This window comes from Cylas formicarius, unplaced genomic scaffold (genome assembly GCF_029955315.1).
Source record: "Cylas formicarius isolate icCylForm1 unplaced genomic scaffold, icCylForm1.1 PGA_scaffold_1__22_contigs__length_36826433, whole genome shotgun sequence".
NCBI lineage: Eukaryota > Metazoa > Arthropoda > Insecta > Coleoptera > Brentidae > Cylas > Cylas formicarius.
Window position 1 is genome coordinate 4729771 of NW_026844264.1, and position 22514 is coordinate 4752284.

A 22514-nucleotide genomic window follows, 5' to 3' on the forward strand; every position below is an offset into this window, starting at 1 on the left:
GAAAAACAAGTTAAATTAAAACAAACAAAAAAACAAATTAAAAAGTTAATTTTTTAATAAATTAAAAGATCACATACTTTTTTTTTGGACTCAAAACTTTTAATTTAATTGTACTTTCAAAACTTGTTTTTCAGAATGTCTGTTGAAAGCGACCTTAGCCTACTATAAAAATTCAAATTTGTTTTTGTGCGTAAAATAAAATTGTGATGGTGTTTAGTTTAAATTTTGCTGTATACATTTTTTCGTAATCAAGGTAAGTTTGAGGTATAAGATTGCGCGAGTGCCTTGTTTTTGTTTAAAAGTTTTTTTAAGAAAGCTATGTAACAAAATAGCGAGTCCATGTGCCTACGAGTAAGACAACATGCATTGTTCTAACGGTATCTCACTGTTGGGAAACTTAATTTTGTTTTGCAGATGAGAAGATCAATGAAAGGAAATAAAAATTGGCAATCATTTCAAAGTCTAGGTGGAAACTGTAATTCTGGTCTCGGAAGGTGGACGTTTAAATGTATATAAAATATTCAGTGAAAAAGAAGAATCATTGTTTGAAAAATATATATGCACTGTTCATGCAAGTTTTATAGATTGGCATTGACGAATAAAATTCTAAAATTCCAGAAGTTTGGAAACCTACCCCTTAATGTTTTCGAGAAATTAATCAACCCCTTGGCCTGGCAAAGATAGAAACAATGATGAATACGCTATTGGTTATTAAACTTGCAAATAATTTATGTTTATTTAATGAGTCGACCTTAATACAAAATGTTGCAATACTTTTCTCACCACGGTTTACGAACAATTTACCCTTCAACTTTTTTACTGCGCATGTTGCCTTGATTTCTACCTTAAAGAAACATTTCGATGAACTACCAGGGTCTAATCTATCCAAAAAGTAAACTCAAAGCATACAGTTTCAAGAATTTTTGAATCTTAGGATTTTTTAAAAATTTGTTGCAGTACTTATATCCAATAATGAATGTACGATTAATCATTCCAGAATTTTCCGTTTGATTGTCTTTTTGCTGGCGGTAGTTTTGGAAAATATCTAGTAACCAGATACCACATTTCTCGTGGATAATTCTTGGGTAAAGATTATAAAGTTACCGGCGCCCATTTTAAGTGAGATACCTACGAGACAATGGATATCTTTCTGTCACATGCAGCAAATTCAAACAAACAACTTTTATATTTCTATAAACCATTATGTAGATATAAAGAATTCCCTCAATAGCGAGCTTCGAGAAATATAACAGTGTTTTCTCTACATTAGGGTTATCAGATCTATTGGAAAACTATCTAGAGCAAGGCAATGGAACCTGAGAAGGTTTGCCAAAAATTGAGTTGTCAACTGACTGCCGTTTGTCCGGTTTACGTTTAAGGAATGAACTACCACTTAAAAAAGAAAATTGTAGTGTCCAAAATAGAAGCTGGCGTCACGACATTCTGGTTATCCTCAGCACAAAATGAAATAGCTGTTTTCCTTTCTATTCATTACACGAAAAATATTGACACTATTAATAACAGTTCCCGCAATCTACGACACAAAATGCACTTGAGAAAACCAAAAGTTTTTCAAAACGAAACTTCATTCCATAAAACTAATCGAATGCACTACCTAAAACTCTCGATATAAATAAACACTTCCTGTCCATGACACGTCACGTTCACCGACAACTCACACCCGAGGTAGGAAACTTACGCGCCCAGCAACACCACCAGCTAATGGGGCATCCCGTGACTCATACTCTGCGTCATGATGGGATACGACACCATCGGCTGCGACGCGTTCGACATGGCGATCGTTTGCGAAGTGTTGATCGCGTTGATTTGGTTATTGCGATGCAGCTCAATTTGCTGCGTGGACGCGGCCAAATTCTGTTGCGCAGCTAGCAACTGCTGACCCGTGTTGGTCAGCGCCAGCTGCTGCGGCGGTACGTTGGCAACCGCCAATTGCTGCGTGGTGTTCGCGAGAGCCAATTGCTGAGCCTGTGAAGTCAGCTGCTGCGTCGTATTGGCCAGCGCGAGCTGCTGAGCCTGCGACGTTAGCTGCTGCGTGGCCAACTGCTGCGCCTGAGACGTCAACTGTTGGTTCAGCTGTTGATGGGTTTGCGGATTGTTCGCGAGGGTTAATTGTTGAGGTTGGGTGGTGAGTTGTTGAGGGGCGTTGGCCAGCGCCAATTGCTGATTCGCGATGTGCTGAGCTTGCGAGGTGAGTTGCGTAGACGTGGCGAGCGCCAGCTGTTGGGCCGGGTTGGTGGTGACTGTAACGAAATGTGTCGAGATCGCGAAGAAGTGGGATTAGTCCTGCGTTACCTAAAATTTGCTGACTCGGTGCGAGAATCTGCGCCGGAGACGCTATGCTGACCGTAGGACAGCCGGTTATCGATACGGGGTTACAGGTGGACACGGTGGCCAGAGAAACGGGAACCGTGCCCACGCTTGCCGTGACGGTTCTGATGACTTGTTGAGGTTGCGCGGCATTCGTGTTAGTCAGCGACACGGCCGGTATACTGTTGTTGTGCTTGTTGGATACCCGCAGGGTGGCGTTTTGGTCCAGGAGGAATTCGTTGGTCGCCGTTAGATCTTGTACCTAAACAGGGTGGCCCGTAATGAATGGTCATAGAGTCAGTCTAGACATCAATATAAACCAAAATTGCTTCAAAGTTTAATTATCAATTTATTCTATAATTTGACCAGTTGGGAAGAAACTAACGTAAAAATTTGATACCAAGAGGTTTTTGGGAGTGAGAAATTTGGACCTTAGTTTGTAGGTCGTTTGTAGGGCGTGCTAGTTGGAATATTATCATTGCAACTTTTTTATCCCAAACTTCTTGGAAATTAAGGATAAAAAATCTTAGTATTATTAATATTAGCAATATAAGTGTACAGTGTGTCCCAAACATACGAATCTCACTAGCTGTTGGGAGATACAGCTTAGGTTAAATTAGGAAAAAGTTGTATTCTTTGAAGCACATTTCTTTTTAAAACTTGAAAAATTTTCATGGCCTGGTGGGATATTTGGCAAAAACGGGAATCTATCAACATCGATTTTATTTTCTCTGACTTTATTTGAAGAGATATCAAAAAACTAATCTTTTTCATTGGCAGTTTTAAGGTACAACATACTACTACATACTACATGATTTTATTTTTAGATTTTAGACGTTTCGTTTTCAAGAAATCCTGATCAACTTTATTTTTCATACGGTCCAAAAAAAAAGTACACTCTGTATCTGATTCCATTTTCCGTTACAAATTCAACGATGTATCAAATTTTTACTACTAGTGATGCGATAAGTAGTAGCACTATTACAATTTATTGTGATAAGTTTTCTAGTATTTAGTATCTAGTCCTGAAACCTGAAAGGCCGTTTGAATAAACACGTTTCTCACAATCTCAATCTTCTCCAGAGCCGTTTCAAAATCGGCATTATCAATTATTATTACGATTTTTGGCTAAATATTAATTAAGTAAATTTGAAAAAATCGCATTTTATAACTTTGCCTTTTTTCATGACGAATAGAATAGATTAAAAGAAATTTTTAAACAATACTTTTAAGATCGTAGGAAAACGCTTGGCGATTTCTTCACAACATTATAAGTTCCTAAAATTCAAGAATAGTGACCCAGGGCATAAACACTTTCTTATTTAATTTATTTAAGCACACACATCGAGAGCAAAGGGTCAGTAAAAAATTAGCAAATATAATAAATTAATAAATAATAATAAATAAATTAGACAAATATTTCTCGGCCTTTTTGGCAACAGCATCAATTATAAGAATCATCAACTATTTCAAGCAGAGCAATTAGAAAAATATGAAGAGTCATATCCTGGAGGCGAACACCAATTGTTTTTATATCAAAGGCTGGACACCATGACCAGCCGAAGGAGATCCTGCCCAACAGTCTGACCTGGGTTTTGTTATACATGAGCGAAAACTGGTAGAGCAGTATATAAGGGAAGGGGTCCTTATACAAAGGCCGCCCCATGGTAATCAACATGCCTATTTAGTAGAGAAATCGACGCAAACAGCATTTGATGAACTCATAACACGAGTTGAAAAGGCGCTCTCAGACACAGAATGGGCACGTGTGGCTTTTTTAGACGCAGAAGGAGCGTTTGATAACTCTTCCTTCGATGTGTTAAGCGTTGTAGTTAGATGAATCCAGTCTATGCTCAGCCGCGGCGGAGGGGTTGACCCTGAAGAGAGGTCAAATTGGATACGTCGTGAGGGGCTGTCCTCAAAGAGGGGGGCGTTGGCCTCACTCCTCTGGTCGCTTCTGGCGGATGATCTGTATCTTGTTATCAAAGGCAAGTATCCAGGAGCCGTGACGGAGCTCATGCAGAGGAGAAAATTCTTGTCGACAAATTCTACAAAAATGGAGCTACTTCTGTTCACCAACAAAAGGAAGCAAGTCGCAATTCGTTGAGCTGTTCTGAAGGGCTTGACGTTCAAACGGGTTTCGACAGTGAAGTATCTGGGAGGGGGTGACCTTTGACTCCATGCTGTCCTATACGCTTCACAAGACGTGCGGGCATAATGGATTGAACGCTCTCATTGCAGCGCCCTGGCCATAAAGGTCAGGGACGCACCACAGAATAAGAATAGGAATAGAAAATTTTCTCTTTGCACTGACAACTATGTATACTTTTAAAAATCATTTGTCAGCGTTTGGGAGGAGAGATAAAAAGTCCTATAACATTTTATCTTGGAAGTTACGATTTGTGAGCGAAACGTGGAAAAGCGTCGTGAGGTTAGCTCCCCCCACCCCCGAAAGGGTGGGAGCGCATCTGTATGTGGATGCCTACTCACAATTCAGTACCAAAATTTGAAAACTTTATAAATTATTTCTTCCATTCGCCGATTTTACGACTAATTTGCTTAGACTGTTAATACAACCCACATTGTCGTCGTAAAACTCACGAAAATCGCGAAGCCTTACCTGTTTTTTCAGCTGAGCGATCTCCTTGTGCAGAAGATTATTCTCCTCCTCCAACATCAGCGTCCTACAACTCAGCCAAGTAAGCGAAAAAGAAAAAAATTAGGCGCGCGAGCGAGCCTTATACCTCGCGTCTACCCTGCTGAGTACCGCGGGCGGGGTGCCGGCAAAGTACCCTTTGAAAACCGGTCTGTCCGTCTCGACGTACAAATCCCGAGCGATTAGATCGATCTCGGCACCCGCGGACAAGCGTTTAGCGAATGGGATACCCAAGTCGTGGTCGAAAGTACCCGGCCTCTTGCCGAAACCGTTACGGTTCCCCGCACCGCCCACAAACTGGGACGGTTCGTTATTGTTATTGTTTGCCTGTTTGCGCTGGACGTTGTTCTGGATCAGTTCCATTATCTCCGCCTCCTCGAGCGCCTTGGTCACATGACGGAACTTGCAGTTCGCACGCCGACAAAGCCCCATCTTGAACTGATTGCAGACGGGCGGCACCCCGGGCAACTGGTTCTTGCGCGTGGCCTCCGCGAGGATCTGGTTCGACATTTCGCCGGTGCGCTTGTACTCTTCCACTTCATCGGCGGTGCAATGGATAAACCTGTATATATAGAAGGGGTGTGAAAGGCGAACTCTGACCCACCAACTCCTTTTTTTTTGTTATATAACGCTTAAAGCAACCTAGTCTAACGTTTCTATAAGAATGTTATTCAGTATGTGCTGTCAGCAAAATAGCGATTGCTTATACCACATAGCTATTAGATAAGATAGTGTAAGGTAGGTAGGGTAGCGTAAAACTTCTGTTTGTCGTCACTCTCATAAAACGACCGCTCACACCGAGGGCGCACACTATTACGAACCCTGCGAACTATATCATCGGTATACCTAAGTAATATATGAAAAGTTTGGATATCCTTGCTTTAGATCAACATCACATTATTATAGTGGACGGTTTCCCAGTGAGGGCAACGAGGTACATTATTGGGAAACAAAAAATAATTATGTAAAATTTTCTTATATTAATGATACTTAGAGTCAACACTACAAATTCAAAAAGTTTTTGTTTGCTTTATTGCTTTTTACTACACATTTCCAGAAACAAATGTTGATAACTCCAAAATGGCTTCATGGATTTTAATAAACTTGGTGTCGTTAGAAAGGGCGTTTCTTGGGCCATCAAATGATGATGATTCCTATTGAGTACCTTACCACCAGATGACGTTTTCTGACATAATTGCAAAAAAATATATTTTCTGAACAAAAAATTAAATGCAAAGATATGATTTTTTTACGTCAGGTAGTCAAACAAGAGCCAAGCGATCCAGTGATACCTGCATCTCAATATCTTTACCCTAACCAGACGCAACACTCATAAATTAATAAATAACATTATGGAAACTAAACACCGACAACGATAAAACATAACAACATTGATTGAAAGGAAAATAAAGGTTTAGTGGCTCAGGTCATTTTCTATACAGGAACTTAATCCGCGTCGTATATTTAAATCGGCTGTACTAATTTCAGCACATGAAAGGTCGACATTTCGGATATGATCCACCATATTTCCAGGAGTTTCAGGTGAGTTTAATAAAAAATATATTTTATGTTACCCCAAAGGTTAACGTTTGTAAGGTATGGAGATTTGTAAGACCAAGGAAACAAACTGCCGCTTCTTGTCCAACGGTTTGGATAAGTTTGGTTTAAAAAAGTCCAAATTCCATGAAAGAAGTGTGATGAACATTGATCGTGTTACAGCCACATACATCATCTCGTTTGTAAAAGAATGTTTTCTAATAAAATCGTCCAGCGGTTTCTTAAGAAGTTCAAATAAATTTTAATTTAACTAAAATTAAATAAATGCAAAACTTACAACACGAAAGCTCCGTAAACTACTAAAAAAACACACTATTATAATAATATCTGTCGGCATTATTTTTAACAATCTCGATAATTAGGAATAAATAATTTTTGTCAAAGGAGATGCTTTATTTCTTTTATGATTTTCTACTTACTAGTTGAAACGCCATTAACTAAGTCTTTAACAAGAATGATGAGTGCTTGAACCCAATTTTTTATTTAAAAAAGAAAGATACTCAATATTTGAAAACAGTTAAGGATACCACAATGTATTATAAAAAAAAACTAATGCAAATTAAGATAACCAACGAACTTTTATTTCAATAACCCGAAAAGTGCTTACCAAGATTCATCTTCTCTTGAGTTTTAAATTTTTGACCATCAAATAATGTAAAAAAATATTTTTTTTGTCATTACCTCATCTCAGAAAACGCCATCTGGTGACAGAGTACTCACTCGCAATCACCTCACTCATAGCATGTTTCCCTAGGAAAAATCCTTTTTAACGACTCCAAGTTTATTAAAATCCAGAGTAAAAGAGCATCTAACAAAAAAGATTTGGATTAGTAACAACTATAAAACAGTGGTAATTCTAGGTATAAATAATATAATAAAATTTTGCAGAAAATGGGTTTTAAAATTCAAAATGGCAATTACGCCCTCTGGTAGCCATGCGAACACCTCAAAAATAATTTTCAGTAAATTTTTAGGAACACCCATTTCCTCAATACCCTAGCACTTTTTCTAGTCGGACCATCTCTGAATATAGATCTCTCCCAATTTTCTCCAGTTTTCTCTATCGTGAGTTTTTCTTTTCCACTTTCGTCCTGCATATTTCTTTACTTCGTCCTCTCACCGCATTTGGGGTCTTCCGCGTGATCTTTTTGCCGAACACGCCCGCCGAATTTCCGATTTCCCTATTTCGTCTATTATCCTCAAAGCATTCGTTGGAGCTTGCTCATCTCGATATGTCTTACTGCTTGCTCAATAGCATCCAGAGCTCAGGTTTGATTTCTTACCCATTTCATTGTCTCTGCATAGATTGTTCGATTTTTCTTATTCTGTCTATGTTTTTTCTTGTAAATGTCAATTTCCACTTTTCGCTCAAGTCACTGTCCGCCCAAGTTCAAGATTTATTATGCAATGTATTTTCTTATCGGAGCATCCACATTTGCAGATCCGCTCACGTCACGCTCATTGACTGCAATTTTCAGAAACAATATTTTGAACGTATCGAGATCGGACTGCCGGATGAGTTTCGACTAGTGTGAATATATTGCGATCAGGTGCCGGCCAAATTCTGTTCCGTTTCCGCGTCTGTGGTAGTTTCATTTGTCCATGTGAATGTGTTCTTTCGTTTCGGAAAAAGCAGAGAAAGAAATAGGCCCATGTTGATCAATCTTGGAATAGGCTATATAAAGAAGGCTCCCTCCATCGTTTACAATCTACCTAACGTCATACTTTTAATAGGATCGAGCAGCCCCAAAGACACCGACAAGAATCTCTATCTCTCCATGTTGTTCAATACCCGAAGAGAACAATTTCATTTAACAGTTCATATAAAGACTAATAGTTCCGCAATCACGCCTACCCCACTTTCCTTAGCAGCGTCGTCATATTATTAAAATTTCTCGTCTGAAGAACAAATTTAATTTTCATGTATTTAGTTATATCATTATGTATAGCGGTTTTAAATGTTCAGATGCGACAAATGTGTTTTATGTTATTTTTTGATTACAGTTATGTAGGTATTATTATAAATAAAATAGTTCTGTAGTTGCCTTGTATATTTGATGGATACTAGCGATTAAATTAAATTAAACAATAACGTTATTTATTAAAATAGGTTATTTCCCTGCCTTTTGGGCGATGAAATGATTTTTTTTTCAATTCTTACAATATACGAAATGCGCATTCGAGTATTTATCACATCACTAATAGTCTAAGAGCCAGTGGGCGGCTACCTGCATGTATTTGACCAGACCTGGGTTTTTGTACATTGAGGCCCCTATACCTACTATGCATGATTTGGGGACCCACTAAGCCCAAAGCGGTGGATCCAGGTACTGCGCAGGTGAGACAGGTATTAATTTTTGGCGAATTTTAAATATATTTGACCACGGCTGCCGTTTTGAAATCTTAAAATATATTGTTATTCTTAGCGAAAAATAATAATGGCAGACCATTAGCAACCGGTTAACATTATGGCTGGCAGTTTTCAAAAAGCTCAAAAAATTAAAATTCTAAAAGTATTTGACCAGATCTGCATTAAGATATATTATTCGTTATAGTCTTAAAAACTTATATTAATAACGGCAGACGTTTTTGAGTACACTCCTGAGTAGATAACAAAAATCTTTACTACTACCCGGACAGATGTATACATACACTGCATATAGCTATCGTTTTTCTCGCTTTTCTTTCTCCTATGTATTACTATTCTACTCATTCCAGCTTATAGTATTTTCTTTTATAGCTACTATCACTTAAATAATTTAGGGTTTGTACCTGAGATGGCTCTGTTATAATCCCAACCTAACAGTTTTTGTCAGATGTTTTCAGTATGTTTCTGAATCTCGAAACACATGCCTCGTGTTTAGTGAATTTAATAAAATAGACAGTGTTGCTTTATGTTATTTTCCTTTAATTAAACTGTTATTCGTTAAATATCTCTGACATTATGTCGAGTGAAAAAGAACTAGTGAAGTGTGTTTTTTGTGCCACAGCAAAGACTGAGAAATTATTGACATTTAAAAAGAGAGAGAGAGATGGAAAAATGTCGACCAATTTTGAGGTTAAGAAAACTTTATAAATTAAAATACAACAAAATAATTCTACCGGACGAAATTTTTGATTCTGTGTATCACAGTAGTTGTTACAAAGCGTTTACGGCTTAAAAAAAATGCAACCAATCTCAACAAAGAAGCTGTATTACAACCCACTACGTCGTCGTCTGCAACTGAACAACTATCAACATTAGCTGATAGCTCAATAACTGATGATACAATAGTACTTCATAGTCTTGTAAAAGACGTAAACGTTCCTGAGACAGATGAAGTCGTAGAAAAAGATATTGGCGCTGAATTAGATCAGTCGTTGGAGGTAGGGCCCTCTGAAGATTCAGCAGAATCATCGACCCCAGCAGAGATAAAAGTGTGTTTTTTTTTTGTAATAAAAAGAAAAAACAGTATCGCTCTAAATATAAGCCATTACGTATTTCAGAAAAAGTTCAATTCAAAAACAGTATGTTATTGAACTTCAAGCCAGATACAGACATTTACAAAGAAATTTTGACAAAAATAGAAAGTCTCTTGTGAAATATTTTATCATGATGTTTGTAGGCAGAATTTCAGAAATCAAAAAAGATCACTTGTGAAAAGTTCTGTCCGTACTTCATGGCATATTTCGCGAGAAATATATGAAACCGTTTATAACGAAATCTGTAAGTTAATCGAAGAGAATGTCATAAATCGAAGACGTTGTTATTTTCTAACATATTTACATAGAGAGTATCTCGATATGTTTAAAGAATTAAGTGAAGCCTCACCTGCAACATCAATATTCTCCGCACACTATTTAGAAGAAAGGATTCGCAAGAAATTTAATGATCAAATTCAAATTGTAATATCGAACAAAAAAAAATTGTTGCTCCTAAGAGCGTTTCAACTATTGATGACTCGTTATTTGCGCACTTAAAAGACCAAGATACCTTGCAAGCAGCCGCTGCCATTTTGAGACAAGAAATTACCTGATTATTTAACTAGTCAACGACTAATAAACGGTGAATGTTCAACACTGCTTATGATTTCTGATTTTTTCTCATCGATTCTTGGAGGTTATAAACGTAAACGCCCGAATTATAATTTATATGACTCAGAATGGCAGCATTAAGACTTCTGAACATATTTGCTTAGGCATGACATTAAAAAGTCTTACAAGCAGTCGTAAAGTTATCGATATAATAAATCGCTATGGTCGTTGTATAAGTTACAATGCTATCAAGGAGCTAAAACAGAAGCAACCTATTCATCAGTTTCACGTACCGGAATATGTCCAGAGGCAATTAATACAAATGAAAATTTATCAACAGGTATGGCATTTGATAATTCCGACCCATTTGCTGATATCAAGAATCGAAAAGACACTCTCCATGACACGGTTGGAATAATATATCAAAACATGGGCCACAACCTCGAAAGATGTCTACGACATGAAGCATCGTTAATTGATTACACTATTTCTGGGCCTGAACAGGTGCGACCGTCGGATTTTGCGAAAGAATTAAAAAATACAAATTTTAAGGAGGCTCTTGTAGATTTTTTTACAAGACATTGGTGTAGTGAGGAAATGAAATCATTCACATCAAGTTGTTAAGAACAGTATACAATCAAGAGTTGTTGAAGATCTTTGTTGTATTTCACATGAAGAAGCAGATACTAAAATAATATATCATGCTTGTAATACCCCTGAGGAAGCAAGTATTGCTATTCGAGCATCTGATACCGACGTTTTAATTATAATGATTGGTAATATGGTTCAATTAAAGAATTATCATACTAATATTTAGATGCTCAATGGAACAGGAAATAACGAAAGATCATAAAAATTTAAAATGAGCTTGGTGAGTTGTTAGCAAAAAGTTTAATCGGTTTTCATGCGTTCACCGCATGTGATTTTAATCCAGCTTTCTTCAATAAAGGAAAGAGAAGGCCTTTTACGTTGCTTAAAAAAAGTGTGGAATATCAACAAGCATTTGTTACTCTCGGTGAAGAAAATTTGACACAGGACCAGTTACAAGAGGTCTTTACTATTATTCAATAGTTCACTTGACAGCTTTACAATGCCAAAAAATCAAAGGACGCAGATGACGGAAGATTTCAGTTATTCGTGAGTAGTTACAAAGCTTCGGATGAGAATGAAAATTTTAGTAAAAAAAATACAAAAGTTTGACGCAACCGCAATACCACCATGAAAGAGTGAACTCTACCAGCAACTTCTGACAGCCCATTACATTTCAACTATTTGGAAAAACGCTTACAAAAAGCAACCTTCAACCTTGGACCCATTGAAGTATGGTTGGATTGAGCAGGACAACACATTTGTCTTTAAATGTTTCGATGGAGATCAACTTCCATCTTTTGTTAGCGACTTAATTCCCAATGTCCCTGGTATGTTGATAAAAATTTATTCTTTATCAAATATGTTCGGATCAATTTACTAATTATTTATATTTTACAATTTATATATTTACAATTTACAGAGTCCGATTCAATGGATGATGAAGAAGAGTTAACCTACGACAAACATGACTCCGACACCTTTTAAATTTTGTCTTAAATAAATACAAAAAATTGAAATACAGATTTGAATTGTTTTTTGTTACTTGCATTATACCCCAAGATTTCAGATTGTCTCGTAATATATCTACTTCATTTATCATCAATCATAAAGTTTAATATATAAAGTACAAAAAAATATTAATTTCTATACATATAGTGATAAAATTAATTATAAATTTATGTAAAACAGCAATCTAACCGGGTAATAGTAAAGATTTTGTTATCTATTAAGGAGTGTCCTCAATAAAAGCGTCTGCCGTTATTAATATAAGTTTTTAAGACTATAACGAATAATATATCTCAATGGCAGATCTGATCAAATACTTTCAGAAATTAAATTTTTTGAGCATTTTCAAAACTGTCTGCCATAATGTTAACCGCATGCTAATGGTCTGCCATTATTATTTTTCGCTAAGAATAACAATATATTTTAAGATTTCAAAACGGCAGCCGTGGTCAAATATATTTAAAATTCGCCAAAAATTAATACCTGTCTCACCTGCGCAGTACCTAGATCCACCGCTTTGGGCTTAGTGGGTCCCCACATCATGCATAGTAGGTATAGGGGCCTCAATGTACAAAAACCCAGATCTGGTCAAATACATGCAGGTAACCGCCCACTGGCTCTTAGACTATTAGTGGTGTGATAAATACTCCAATGCGCATTTCGTATATTGTAAGAATTGAAAACAATTCATTTCATCATCATCATCCAAAAGTTCTTTAAATAAAAAGTCACCTTCGCTTTTTCTTTTTTTTACCATAACATAACACCCAATTCACTATTTGAACAAGTTTTAAACATCTTAAAATCTCTTTACAGCTTCGAGACCACTTGTGGGGTGTAAATACTGACCAAAAATCTTCATAGTGACCTGGTCCTAGGCCTACGTGACTTGAGTGCTTAGTGGAAATTGTCCTACAGTCTACAGGACGCAGTAGTTGAATACTTTTGTTTTTAATTGTAAAGTAATTGTAAAGGAATTCTTCAAGACAAAAAAGAGTTTCTTAAATGCGGCCCAGCTCATTCTTATACGCCTATCTATTTCATCTGTTTGGTTTTCCTTGCTTGCTCGGAAGGCTTGACTTAGGTATGCTGAATGTATTCAATAGCTGTTCCGTTGAAATCTATAACTCGCATATCATTTGTTTTAGTCATTATTTTAGTTTTAGTGAGATTCATTTTAAGACGCTTTGATGTTGCTGCCTCATGTAGATCTGATAGCATTTTTGTAGTTCTTCCTTCATGTTTTGAAGCTAACAGAGCATTGAAAAATGTTGCCCTAGTTGCTGCGTTGACGTTTAAACAACTTTATGTGTACAGTTTGCATCGGTTTGAGAAAAAATGGCTCCAAAGAAATTTAGGTATTTGTGCATTAAACTGCTTGGTGGGGGGAAGAAAATAATACAAGTTGCCAGAGACTTGAAATTATCAAAATCTAAGGTTAGTGACATGGTCAAGTCATATGGGAAAAATGGTAGTACCGACATTCAGAGAAAAGGTTAAGGGCATCTGAAGGGAATGAAGCTGGAAAATCCTCATATTACACAGAAACATACAAAAAATGGATTCATAAGAGTGGTTTTGGATTTTATAAGCATTTTTAACTTTATTTGGAAAGATATTCACTGAATGTAAATGTCTTAGGGGAAAGAAACGCCTTTGTTAACCGAGCGACAAAAAAAAACACCTATCTTGATGTAGACCAGTGGTCGCCAACCTCTTCAATGTGTTGAGCTGCTTTGTTAATTTTGGAATAAACAGTGAGCTACCCACAAGGAATAGTATGACAATTAGATTGTTTTGTGGAATTTTGAAGCTTCTCTTAAAATTAAAATCCTTGTGAGAGCTACCAGAATTGTCTCCGCGAGTGGCTCGCGATCGACAGGTTGGCGACCGCTGGTGTAGACAAAGAGGGGAATGGTCACAGGAACAATGTAATTCGGTTATTTCTGGTCAAAATTTCATGTGTGGGTGGGAGTAATAAGAACAAAAAACGAGGTTTGTATAAGCACGGCTTCAATATGCACTACAAAGTTGGCTTTTGGGGAAATTATTTGGGTCTGGATGTCTTCGAAGGGAGTAGCAAATATGTAATTCATAAATGGTACAGTTAACTCTGAGAAGTATAAAGAAATACTGGAAAACATTTTAATCCCTACCATTCAAAAATTGTGCCTAGCGGAGATTTATTTTTAAATTGGTTTGGGCCTCCCAGCAGCCCGGCCTTAATGTAATCCAAACTTTGTCATATAAAATAAAACAGAAATTGACAAGCGATCCACAAAGAACCCACGAAGGTTTAATGTGTAAAATTAAGGAAGTGTGGGATTCAGTAAAACCAGAATGCCAGGGTACCCTGAAGTCTATGCCTAAAAGAACTTTGGCTCTAATTCAAGTAAAACGTGATGTTACATCGTATTAAATTGTTGTACATAATATAAAAAGTTTTACGCCTTTAGTTTAATAAATACTTAATTTATTATATATTTTTAATTAATTAATTTATTTTTTTGCACTCCCTGCTAATAAAATATTCAGGAGTTGTTTTTCTAATAATCTAAAGGGATAATATCAAAATTTTTAATATTTTGCGATTATAGCTTCAGTAAAGATATTTTAAAAGTAAATTTTAAAATGGCCAAATATATAGTTACGGGATCACAGAAGTATCGGACGAAGAGGAGTCGTAACACCTTGTTTTCATTTAATTTTAGTTTCTTCTCAACTATTTCTATTTATTTCAGCATCCGCTTTAATTATAACAATCTAATAAAATTTTGAAAGTATGACCTTCTTAATTGTTACCATTGATTGATTGATTATTGACTTTCAAAACGCATTTCATGTTTATGTCAAGCTCTAAAATGGAGCCAAATAATCACACCAAAGAAGTAATTATGTAATTATTTATAATTTATGGTCAATATAATAAGAACACCCTACGGTGGCACATTATGAGTGACAAAAAGTTCAGAATAACTAAAACAATTTAATAAATCTGCGATCAATAAAGAGAAAACGAACTTAATAGTCCAGCTTATCTTGAAACTTATTTCAAAACGTCCAAGGGTTTAATGAATAAAATTTTCAAAAACGAATAAAATTTTGTGAACCGCATTTAATTAAACGTACGATTTGGCAATTAGGCACCATGGTGGCAAACCTTATTGCCTGACTCTTTAGCATTTTCTTTCAGACAAATTTTGCGGAATACCGGACTGCAACCGTTATGACTCATTCATTGAAATATATGGTGTTATTTCAATAAAACCCTGATGATAGATATCTATTACAGTCTGCTATCGCCTGGACAGGTAGAGTTGAATCAGAAAAGGACAACTTTTATAGGCGTGTGCATATACAAGGTGTTTCAACATTTTTTCGTATAATAAAGTAACGCTTTGTCGCACTCACTTGCAGTAAGGTCTGGGACACACATTGTTCTGGTAATCGTGGCAAAAATTCAAAGTGTGGATCTCGTTCTCATGCTTGAACTTGCAAAATTTCCGATCGCATATGCCGCGAGCAAAATCGCGACAAATACTGTCCTCCTTGTCGTTTTGTCTATCCGACGAGATCGTGTCCTCTGAGGTGTCAGACATGCTGCCGACTGTTGTTCCTATAAAAAACAAAAAAAAATACTCTGAGTGGTCTAAAGGAGGGCAGATGTGAAATATTTGAGGAACAGAGAAAGCAACTAGATGGCGAACTTAAATGAATTGAATAGAGCTGGAATACAAAGACATGCATGCAAAAGACCAAACTGGATTTCGGCCAGGAACGTCAACAGAAAAGAAAAAGGTTCCAAAGCAGGCAATCTACCTATAAAAGAGAGAGGGAGAGAGAGGGAGAGAGAAGTAGAGAGAGGGATGAGAGAGGGTTCAGAGAGGGAGAGGGAGAGAGGGGGAGAGGGAGGGAGTGAGGGAGAGAGAGGGATAGACAGGGGGAAGAGGGAGAGAGAGGGGGGAGAGAGAGAGGAGGTGGGAGAGGGGGGGTGAGAGGGTGAGAGGGAGGGGGAGAGAGAGAGAGAGATTAAGGAATTGAAGCTCGAGGAGCGACCGCAAAAGATTAAAAAAGGAAACTAGCAGATGTTGAGAAATATTAAGAACTTTTTGAAGATTTTGGACTAAAAATAATTATCAACTTACGAATAATCAGATGTCAAGGAAACTAACAAAGAAAAAACCGAAGTCTAAAAAGGACGACGCCGACGTCTAGACTCCGTCCCAGTGTCCGTACGTTTAGCATAAAACACAAGCCGTGTAACCCACAGCAAGGGGGCGCTCTGTGGGGTTAATAAACTGGAACGGCAACATTGGCCTTACCCGTAATGAAACAAATAACGGGAAAGAAGTGGGAGCGAGTAGGGAACAGCTTTACAAGGGTTATTTCCTGCTTTGATTACTATATAAAGTTAGCGGGCTCCAAGACTCCTTCTCAGTCCGTTATTGTGCGTGCAGCGATGTCCCTGGAAAAAATTTTGCTCTGCGCGCTGTTCGTGTCATACGTCTACTGCGTCAATGAATTGTCAGAAGAGACTTGCGAAACTCTGCCGTCGGAAATTCACATAACCAAAGGTGAGTCCGAGAATTGGTCGGAAAGGGTAGCGTTAAACGGTTTATTACAGAGGAGTTTGACGAACTGGGCCGACTGCAGAGGACTTGTAATGGGGAGATCGCGGTAAACAAGTGCGAGGGATCCTGCAAAAGTCAAGTGCAGCCCTCTGTCATAACACCGACGGGCTTTCTAAAGGTAACATTTATAAACAAACAATTAATATCATAAAATAAACAAAAATTTAAACGGGCACTGTCAAATTTTTCAAATAAAAACTTTTTAACTTAACTTTTAACTAAAATACAACAAATTACTGCTAAATTTTCACTGCCTATTAAAACTGGCACAAAATGACATCGTTTAGGAAAAAAAGCTGGAGTTAAACATTTTTAAATTAAAATTTAACAGCACCATATTGTTTTTTACTTTAGGAATGTTATTGTTGTCGAGAAAGCTTCCTGAGAGAAAGGATCGTAACACTGACGCACTGCTATGATCCAGACGGTGTTCGTTTGACCAACGAAGGGATCAACTCTATGGACGTCAAGCTGCGTGAACCGTCGGAATGCAAGTGTTACAAATGCGGCGACTTCAGTCGATAGGAGCAATTTAATTAATTCGGGTGTTTTCTTTTGGATGTTGAACACAATTCCCTTACTCTTACAATTAGTTTTGTATGTATAATTCTGACCACCACATACTATCAACTGTGAACTGTTATTTGTACAAATTTTAATAAAGAGTTAAAAAACTAAACCGCCGCCTTATAGTGTTCTTTAACAAGGTAAAAACACACTGTGTACACCGCAAGTCTGTGGGAAAATTGAGAAAGAAAAAAAATAAATTTAAAAAAATTTTGCATTCTCCGAAAGTTAAGATGTTTGAGACATATGTTCATGCAAACTTATTATTATTAGTATTAACACTCAATGAATAACACCCTTTATAAATTTATTTATATAGATATTCCACGAAAACAACAAAAGTCGGTTCAATTTCAACAAAATAAATCAGTTTTCGCTGATTTGCGATTTATGTAAAAAGACTTGAAGCAAATTTACATATCTAATTGACTTACCAACTCTTATTCCAAGGGCAGGTTATACTGTCTGTGCAATTCAACAATGCTGCAATGCTTAACGTCAGCCAAATATCCTAAAACAATCTGAGTGGCGTCTTTAATATCGTTGTACTCGTGTAATGCTTCCATGTGAGGCTTCAAGTCAGCATTGAGCCCCTTGTCTGTCAATATTTTGATTTCTTCATCCAGTTGGGCACTTTGCTTCTTCAAATTCTCGTTAATTAATTTCAATTCTAAAATGGACAGATTCGAGTAAGAATCTGAACGATTTATTTTTTTCGATAGTGGAGTCCTATTCTTTGGAGTACCTCCGCACGGACTTTTCCCTTTCTTGTCCATGAATCATTTTCTAAAATAATTTAATTTTTAAAATTAATAAAGGCAATTGTAATGAAAAATATTTAAAAATTTGTAAACACTTCATTTTAGCGGCTTTCAAAATTATATCATAATATAAATAGGGGTTACCCGCTATTAAAATATTAAAAAAGAAAAACAACATGAGTATCTTGACAACATGCAGAGTACAACATCGTAAACCATTGTTCAAAGCACCATGGAAAGCTTTTATCATCAGCATGGGGTCCCTGGATCAATACGGAGTGAACATGGATTTCTCATCAAATTCTTTTCTAACAAAAAAATAGGTGGGCTCCACGGTGAAGTCGGGAGCTTACATCAAAACTACATCAAAGAATTTTATAAAAAGGATGGTTTAACTTGAAAAAATCGCGAGTCTTGAAGTAGTTCTAGCAGAAATATGATTGCGGCCCTGAGTTGCATCTCTTTAGGTAAAGATTTACAGTATATTTAAAAACTTTCAAGCAATAATCATTCTGATGGGTTTTAGTTTCTTCAAAACTATGGCAGTATCTCATTGTTTTTGTAATACTGGCGAGTATGTGTACAGAACCGAGACTTAATATAAGAAAGCTGGAAACGGATGCTGCAAGTACCACAGATGAGTGTCAGGTAACCCCAGTGATTCATGTTTTGCAATATCCCGGATGTGTTCCGAAACCAATCCCCAGCTTCGCTTGCACAGGAAGATGCGCTTCATATATTCAGGTAATTTTTAATGAATATGTTACAATTCTCGCTAATTTTTGATGTTTAGTTTAGACTTGTCGCTTTGACAAGAATTTACAATACCTACTGCTATTATCAAAATTTCAAAATTATTATAAATATTTAACTTAGGTATCTGGCAGCAAAATATGGCAAATGGAAAGATCTTGTATGTGCTGCCAGGAATCTGGAGAACGAGAGGCGTCAGTTTCACTATTCTGCCCCAAAGCTAAGCCAGGAGAAAGAAAATTCATTAAGGTAATGTCTAATCGCAATCTTAATACACGAACATTCACTCACTTACCCAGAAAATAACCGGGTAAATAATTATTCAAAAAATGAAAGAAGCCAACCAGCGAACACCATTAAAAAACAAATCATTATGTCAAAATCTGTTGATCTAAAGTTAAGCATTTTAATAATTTTTTCACAGAACACCGACGATAACTTTTTCTATGGTTAGAGATAAAACAGTTTTTTAAAAACATTCGAAATTATTCCTGTCTTTTGAATTCATACACAAAACATTCTTTTTTTCAATACTTTTTGAAACCTGTTGTTATCACCATTTCTACTCTACCGCTTGGATCAATATTGTGCTTTTTGATGAAAGAGAATTGTCGGCATTGTTCGTGGCACAGAATCAATGCTATGCGCTTGATAATTTTTCAGGTTATTAAAGTCTTCTTTTACTGTGGAATGACGAATCTAAGTTAATTCAAGTCATATTGTCATATTGTAGGTTAGGTTTCAAGTATTTATTTTTTTAAGGTCACAACAAAAGCACCACTGGAATGTATGTGTAGACCTTGCACCGGAATTGAAGAGAGTGCAATTATCCCACAAGAAATTGCTGGTTATACAGACGACGGCTTATTGTCGGGGCATTTTTTAAAATCCCATCAGCAGTAATTATACTTAAACCTCAAGATAAATTATAATTTTTTTTTTCAGCGTTTGTGATAAATAATAATACTTCAGACTTGCTTTTATTTATTTTTTATATAAACTTATACTGAGTAAAATAGTTCCCAACTTAAAACTAATTACATTTTGAGAAAACTTTATTACACTTCATCAATTCCTAGATGCTTCAAATTTGGAATCAAATCCTGCACTCCTTGGGGAACCTCCTTTTCCTTCACATATTTTGTAAAGTCAAAGTCGTTCAAATTATAAACATAGTCTTGTACATTGTTAATTGTTCTATAGACGTCACCCAAAAGAATTCTTTGAAAATGTTCTTTTAACACAATCAGATATGTTACTAGTTGAGCAGCATAAAGTTTCCTCTTCTCAGGCAAAGGCTTCTCTGCCCACTTCTTTGTGGAAATAATAGACGCTTCTTCTAGCAAATAGCTGGGAAAGTTGAGATATTCTACAAGACACTCGGAAAGATCCCTTTCAATCAATAGACTTTTTTGTTGCATTGTTTTTTGGAACATTAAATCAACTATTTGGGTATCAAATACATTCTGAACAAAAACGTCATAATGTCCAAATAATACATCTACTACAGCAGCACTTTTATGAATCACTTTACAAACATATTCAGACTCTAGGATTTCTTTCAATTCTGGATAAAACTTCCTTTTTTCCAGATTGGTAAGATCAAATATGAAGACTTGCTTCCACGTGCACATAACAAGTAACCTTATTAACGATCCCATTCTTTGGTTTTCCATTCCCAAAGCAACTAATCCAACAGTTTCCGATTCTTTCAACAGTTGAACAGCATCGTAATATCTCTTATCCACATTTTCCAGGTATACATAGCTCTGGGACATCTCTTTCAACCTGCAGTATTCTTCTTGACACATTTTGATCATTTTGCAAGTGGATGTCACATTGGTCACATTGTTATCAATCTTGTTTGCTCCAGGAGGTTGTCTCGAGTTTGGCAATTTCAGTGAGTGGATACGCGAAATTTCTGACCGATAAAAATCATACAAATCGCCTAGTCGATTTTTATTATTGTGTTGGGAAACTTCCGCTAAACACACACGATCTCTTCCACCGCCAGCGTAGATACCTTCGTAAATATCCTTACTTTTTAACTCTATAACCAACTTATCCCCGACCTTAAACATGCTTCGATAATCGGCCATTTCTTATGAATTCTGTAATATTCTTCACAACCGCAGAAAGTCCTTTAAAAATATTAAAAATAAACATACAAACAATAAACAATGAATGACTTTATCACAGAACTATATGACAAAAAATGGAATCAATACTGACAGTATCTGCCGTGCACTTGACGAATCTGTCGAGCGCCATCTAGCGCTGTTTACAATTATTAAAATTGAAGAATTCATGCAATTTTTAATTTAATTGCTGCTGTAGCCGCTAGGTGCTGCTATGGGACAAATGTTGGAAGAGCTGGATAGTGCATTTAAAAAGGCTATAAAACTTAAAAAGTCCCAACTTTAAAATCATATGGTTCGAATTTTACGGTACGGTACCAAAACTATCAATTTCACAATCTGGCAATTTGTAGATAAAAGCAGAGTAGTATAAAATCAAATGGTAATGGTTAAAATTTTTGCTTATAGCTTATAATCACATCGATCATTTTCAGGTTACATGTTCCTGCGAAGGCGCAGCCAAAAAAGGCTTAGGTACTTTGCACGTTGACGATCGACGTTTTCAAATGCGGATACATAAAATTAGAATAAATTGACAGATTCGTATCTGCGAGCGGGCGGAGATCACTCGAAAAAAAAAACGATAGGTTTTAGCGAATTCGCGGACATAAAAAAGACAACGGGATAAGCTAATTTCGTCTGAAAATTGGCTAGCCTCGATTCGTGCAACCGTATGCGGCGTTTTCAGCTTCCTTTTTCCATTTTCGAAAAAGCAATTACATCGGTTTTATGGAGCCCCAATATTCCTCTCATTATAGGTGCGTCGCACAATAACATCAAAAGTGGAGGCGGGTGAATTTCGCGGTTCTAAAAAACAATGAACTCGCACACCATAGGTGTGGGCATTGACGAATTATTTAACATTGCGTGTAAAAATAATTGCCGTAGGTACATATAATATGTGCGCGACGCTGATTTTCGTACTTACCTGTAATACACAATTTTATCACATTCCGAATATTTTTTAATAATAATGTAATGACAACAAAGCCCACAAAAATCACTTAATAATCGCATTTTCAATAAACGGGGGATTGTACAGCAAATTTTCTTGGCACAGAACAAACTATCACAAACCACTTCCCGTGTTTGTCCTATTTATTACTTTAAGATGCTGGCAGAATAATTAGTTCAAGGAATATGTGGTGTGTCCAAATAATTTTATCAAAGTGATGTTTCTAATTTATTATAAGTTTCAGGAAAAATAGTTATTTAAATAAATTATTGTTGTTGTTGGTATCTATACCGAGTGTTTTCGAATTTATGGTCATTTTTTCATCAAAAATGCCCTGTGTTTTATTTGTTAAGAACTATTTTAATTTAAGTGAGGCAGAGAATGTGGTTCCTTCATGGTGGAGCTCCTGCACCCGAGGTCTATCAAGTTCCGAACTAGTTAAATAATTTACTTCCTCCTGGATAGAAAGAGGTGGTCCGATTAGATTGCCACCTAGATCTTCTGATCTAACAAAGATGGCCTATTTTCTGTGGGGATGTGTTAAAGACCAGGTATATA

At 36.5% G+C, this 22514-nt stretch overlaps 3 protein-coding genes across 4 annotated transcripts; 1 reads left to right on the forward strand and 2 right to left on the reverse strand.

The window, feature by feature from the left end:
- Positions 1-184: 184 nt before the first annotated feature.
- On the reverse strand, positions 185-17920 carry LOC132696900 (uncharacterized). Of its 2 annotated transcripts, none has more exons than XM_060662026.1 (6): positions 17784-17920; positions 15563-15767; positions 5073-5546; positions 4949-5012; positions 2314-2590; positions 185-2261 (listed from the first exon to the last, which is right to left on the reverse strand). In XM_060662026.1, exons 2-6 carry the CDS (start codon positions 15748-15750, stop codon positions 1720-1722), a joined length of 1545 nt encoding a protein of 514 aa, XP_060518009.1. In that variant the 5' UTR covers positions 15751-15767; positions 17784-17920; the 3' UTR covers positions 185-1719. The 2 variants fall into 2 exon arrangements, with proteins under 2 accessions (XP_060518009.1, XP_060518010.1); XM_060662027.1 differs by lacking the exon at positions 17784-17920 and adding an exon at positions 17132-17250.
- LOC132696905 (mucin-5B-like) lies at positions 16155-19884 on the forward strand. Its single transcript, XM_060662037.1, has 6 exons — positions 16155-16725; positions 16776-16900; positions 17137-17299; positions 18748-18854; positions 18987-19112; positions 19626-19884. The coding sequence occupies exons 1-6, from the start codon at positions 16479-16481 to the stop codon at positions 19764-19766; spliced, it is 909 nt and encodes a 302-aa protein (XP_060518020.1). The 5' UTR covers positions 16155-16478; the 3' UTR covers positions 19767-19884.
- LOC132696903 (piRNA biogenesis protein EXD1-like) lies at positions 19838-21074 on the reverse strand. Its single transcript, XM_060662035.1, has one exon. The coding sequence runs from the start codon at positions 20960-20962 to the stop codon at positions 19922-19924; it is 1041 nt and encodes a 346-aa protein (XP_060518018.1). The 5' UTR covers positions 20963-21074; the 3' UTR covers positions 19838-19921.
- Between the last annotated feature and the right edge of the window lie 1440 nt (positions 21075-22514).

Coding starts and splice junctions, on each gene's coding strand:
- LOC132696900 (XM_060662026.1), bottom strand. CDS start 15,750: ATGTCTGACACCTCAGAGGACACGATCTCGTCGGATAGACAAAACGAC. Junction 2,591..4,948: donor TCGCTCAGCTGAAAAAACAG/GTAAGGCTTCGC, acceptor CACCCTGTTTAG/GTACAAGATCTAACGGCGAC. Junction 2,262..2,313: donor ACCGAGTCAGCAAATTTTAG/GTAACGCAGGAC, acceptor ATTTCGTTACAG/TCACCACCAACCCGGCCCAA.
- LOC132696905 (XM_060662037.1), top strand. CDS start 16,479: ATGAAACAAATAACGGGAAAGAAGTGGGAGCGAGTAGGGAACAGCTTT. Junction 16,726..16,775: donor GGAAATTCACATAACCAAAG/GTGAGTCCGAGA, acceptor GGTTTATTACAG/AGGAGTTTGACGAACTGGGC. Junction 16,901..17,136: donor CACCGACGGGCTTTCTAAAG/GTAACATTTATA, acceptor TTTTTACTTTAG/GAATGTTATTGTTGTCGAGA.
- LOC132696903 (XM_060662035.1), bottom strand. CDS start 20,962: ATGGCCGATTATCGAAGCATGTTTAAGGTCGGGGATAAGTTGGTTATA.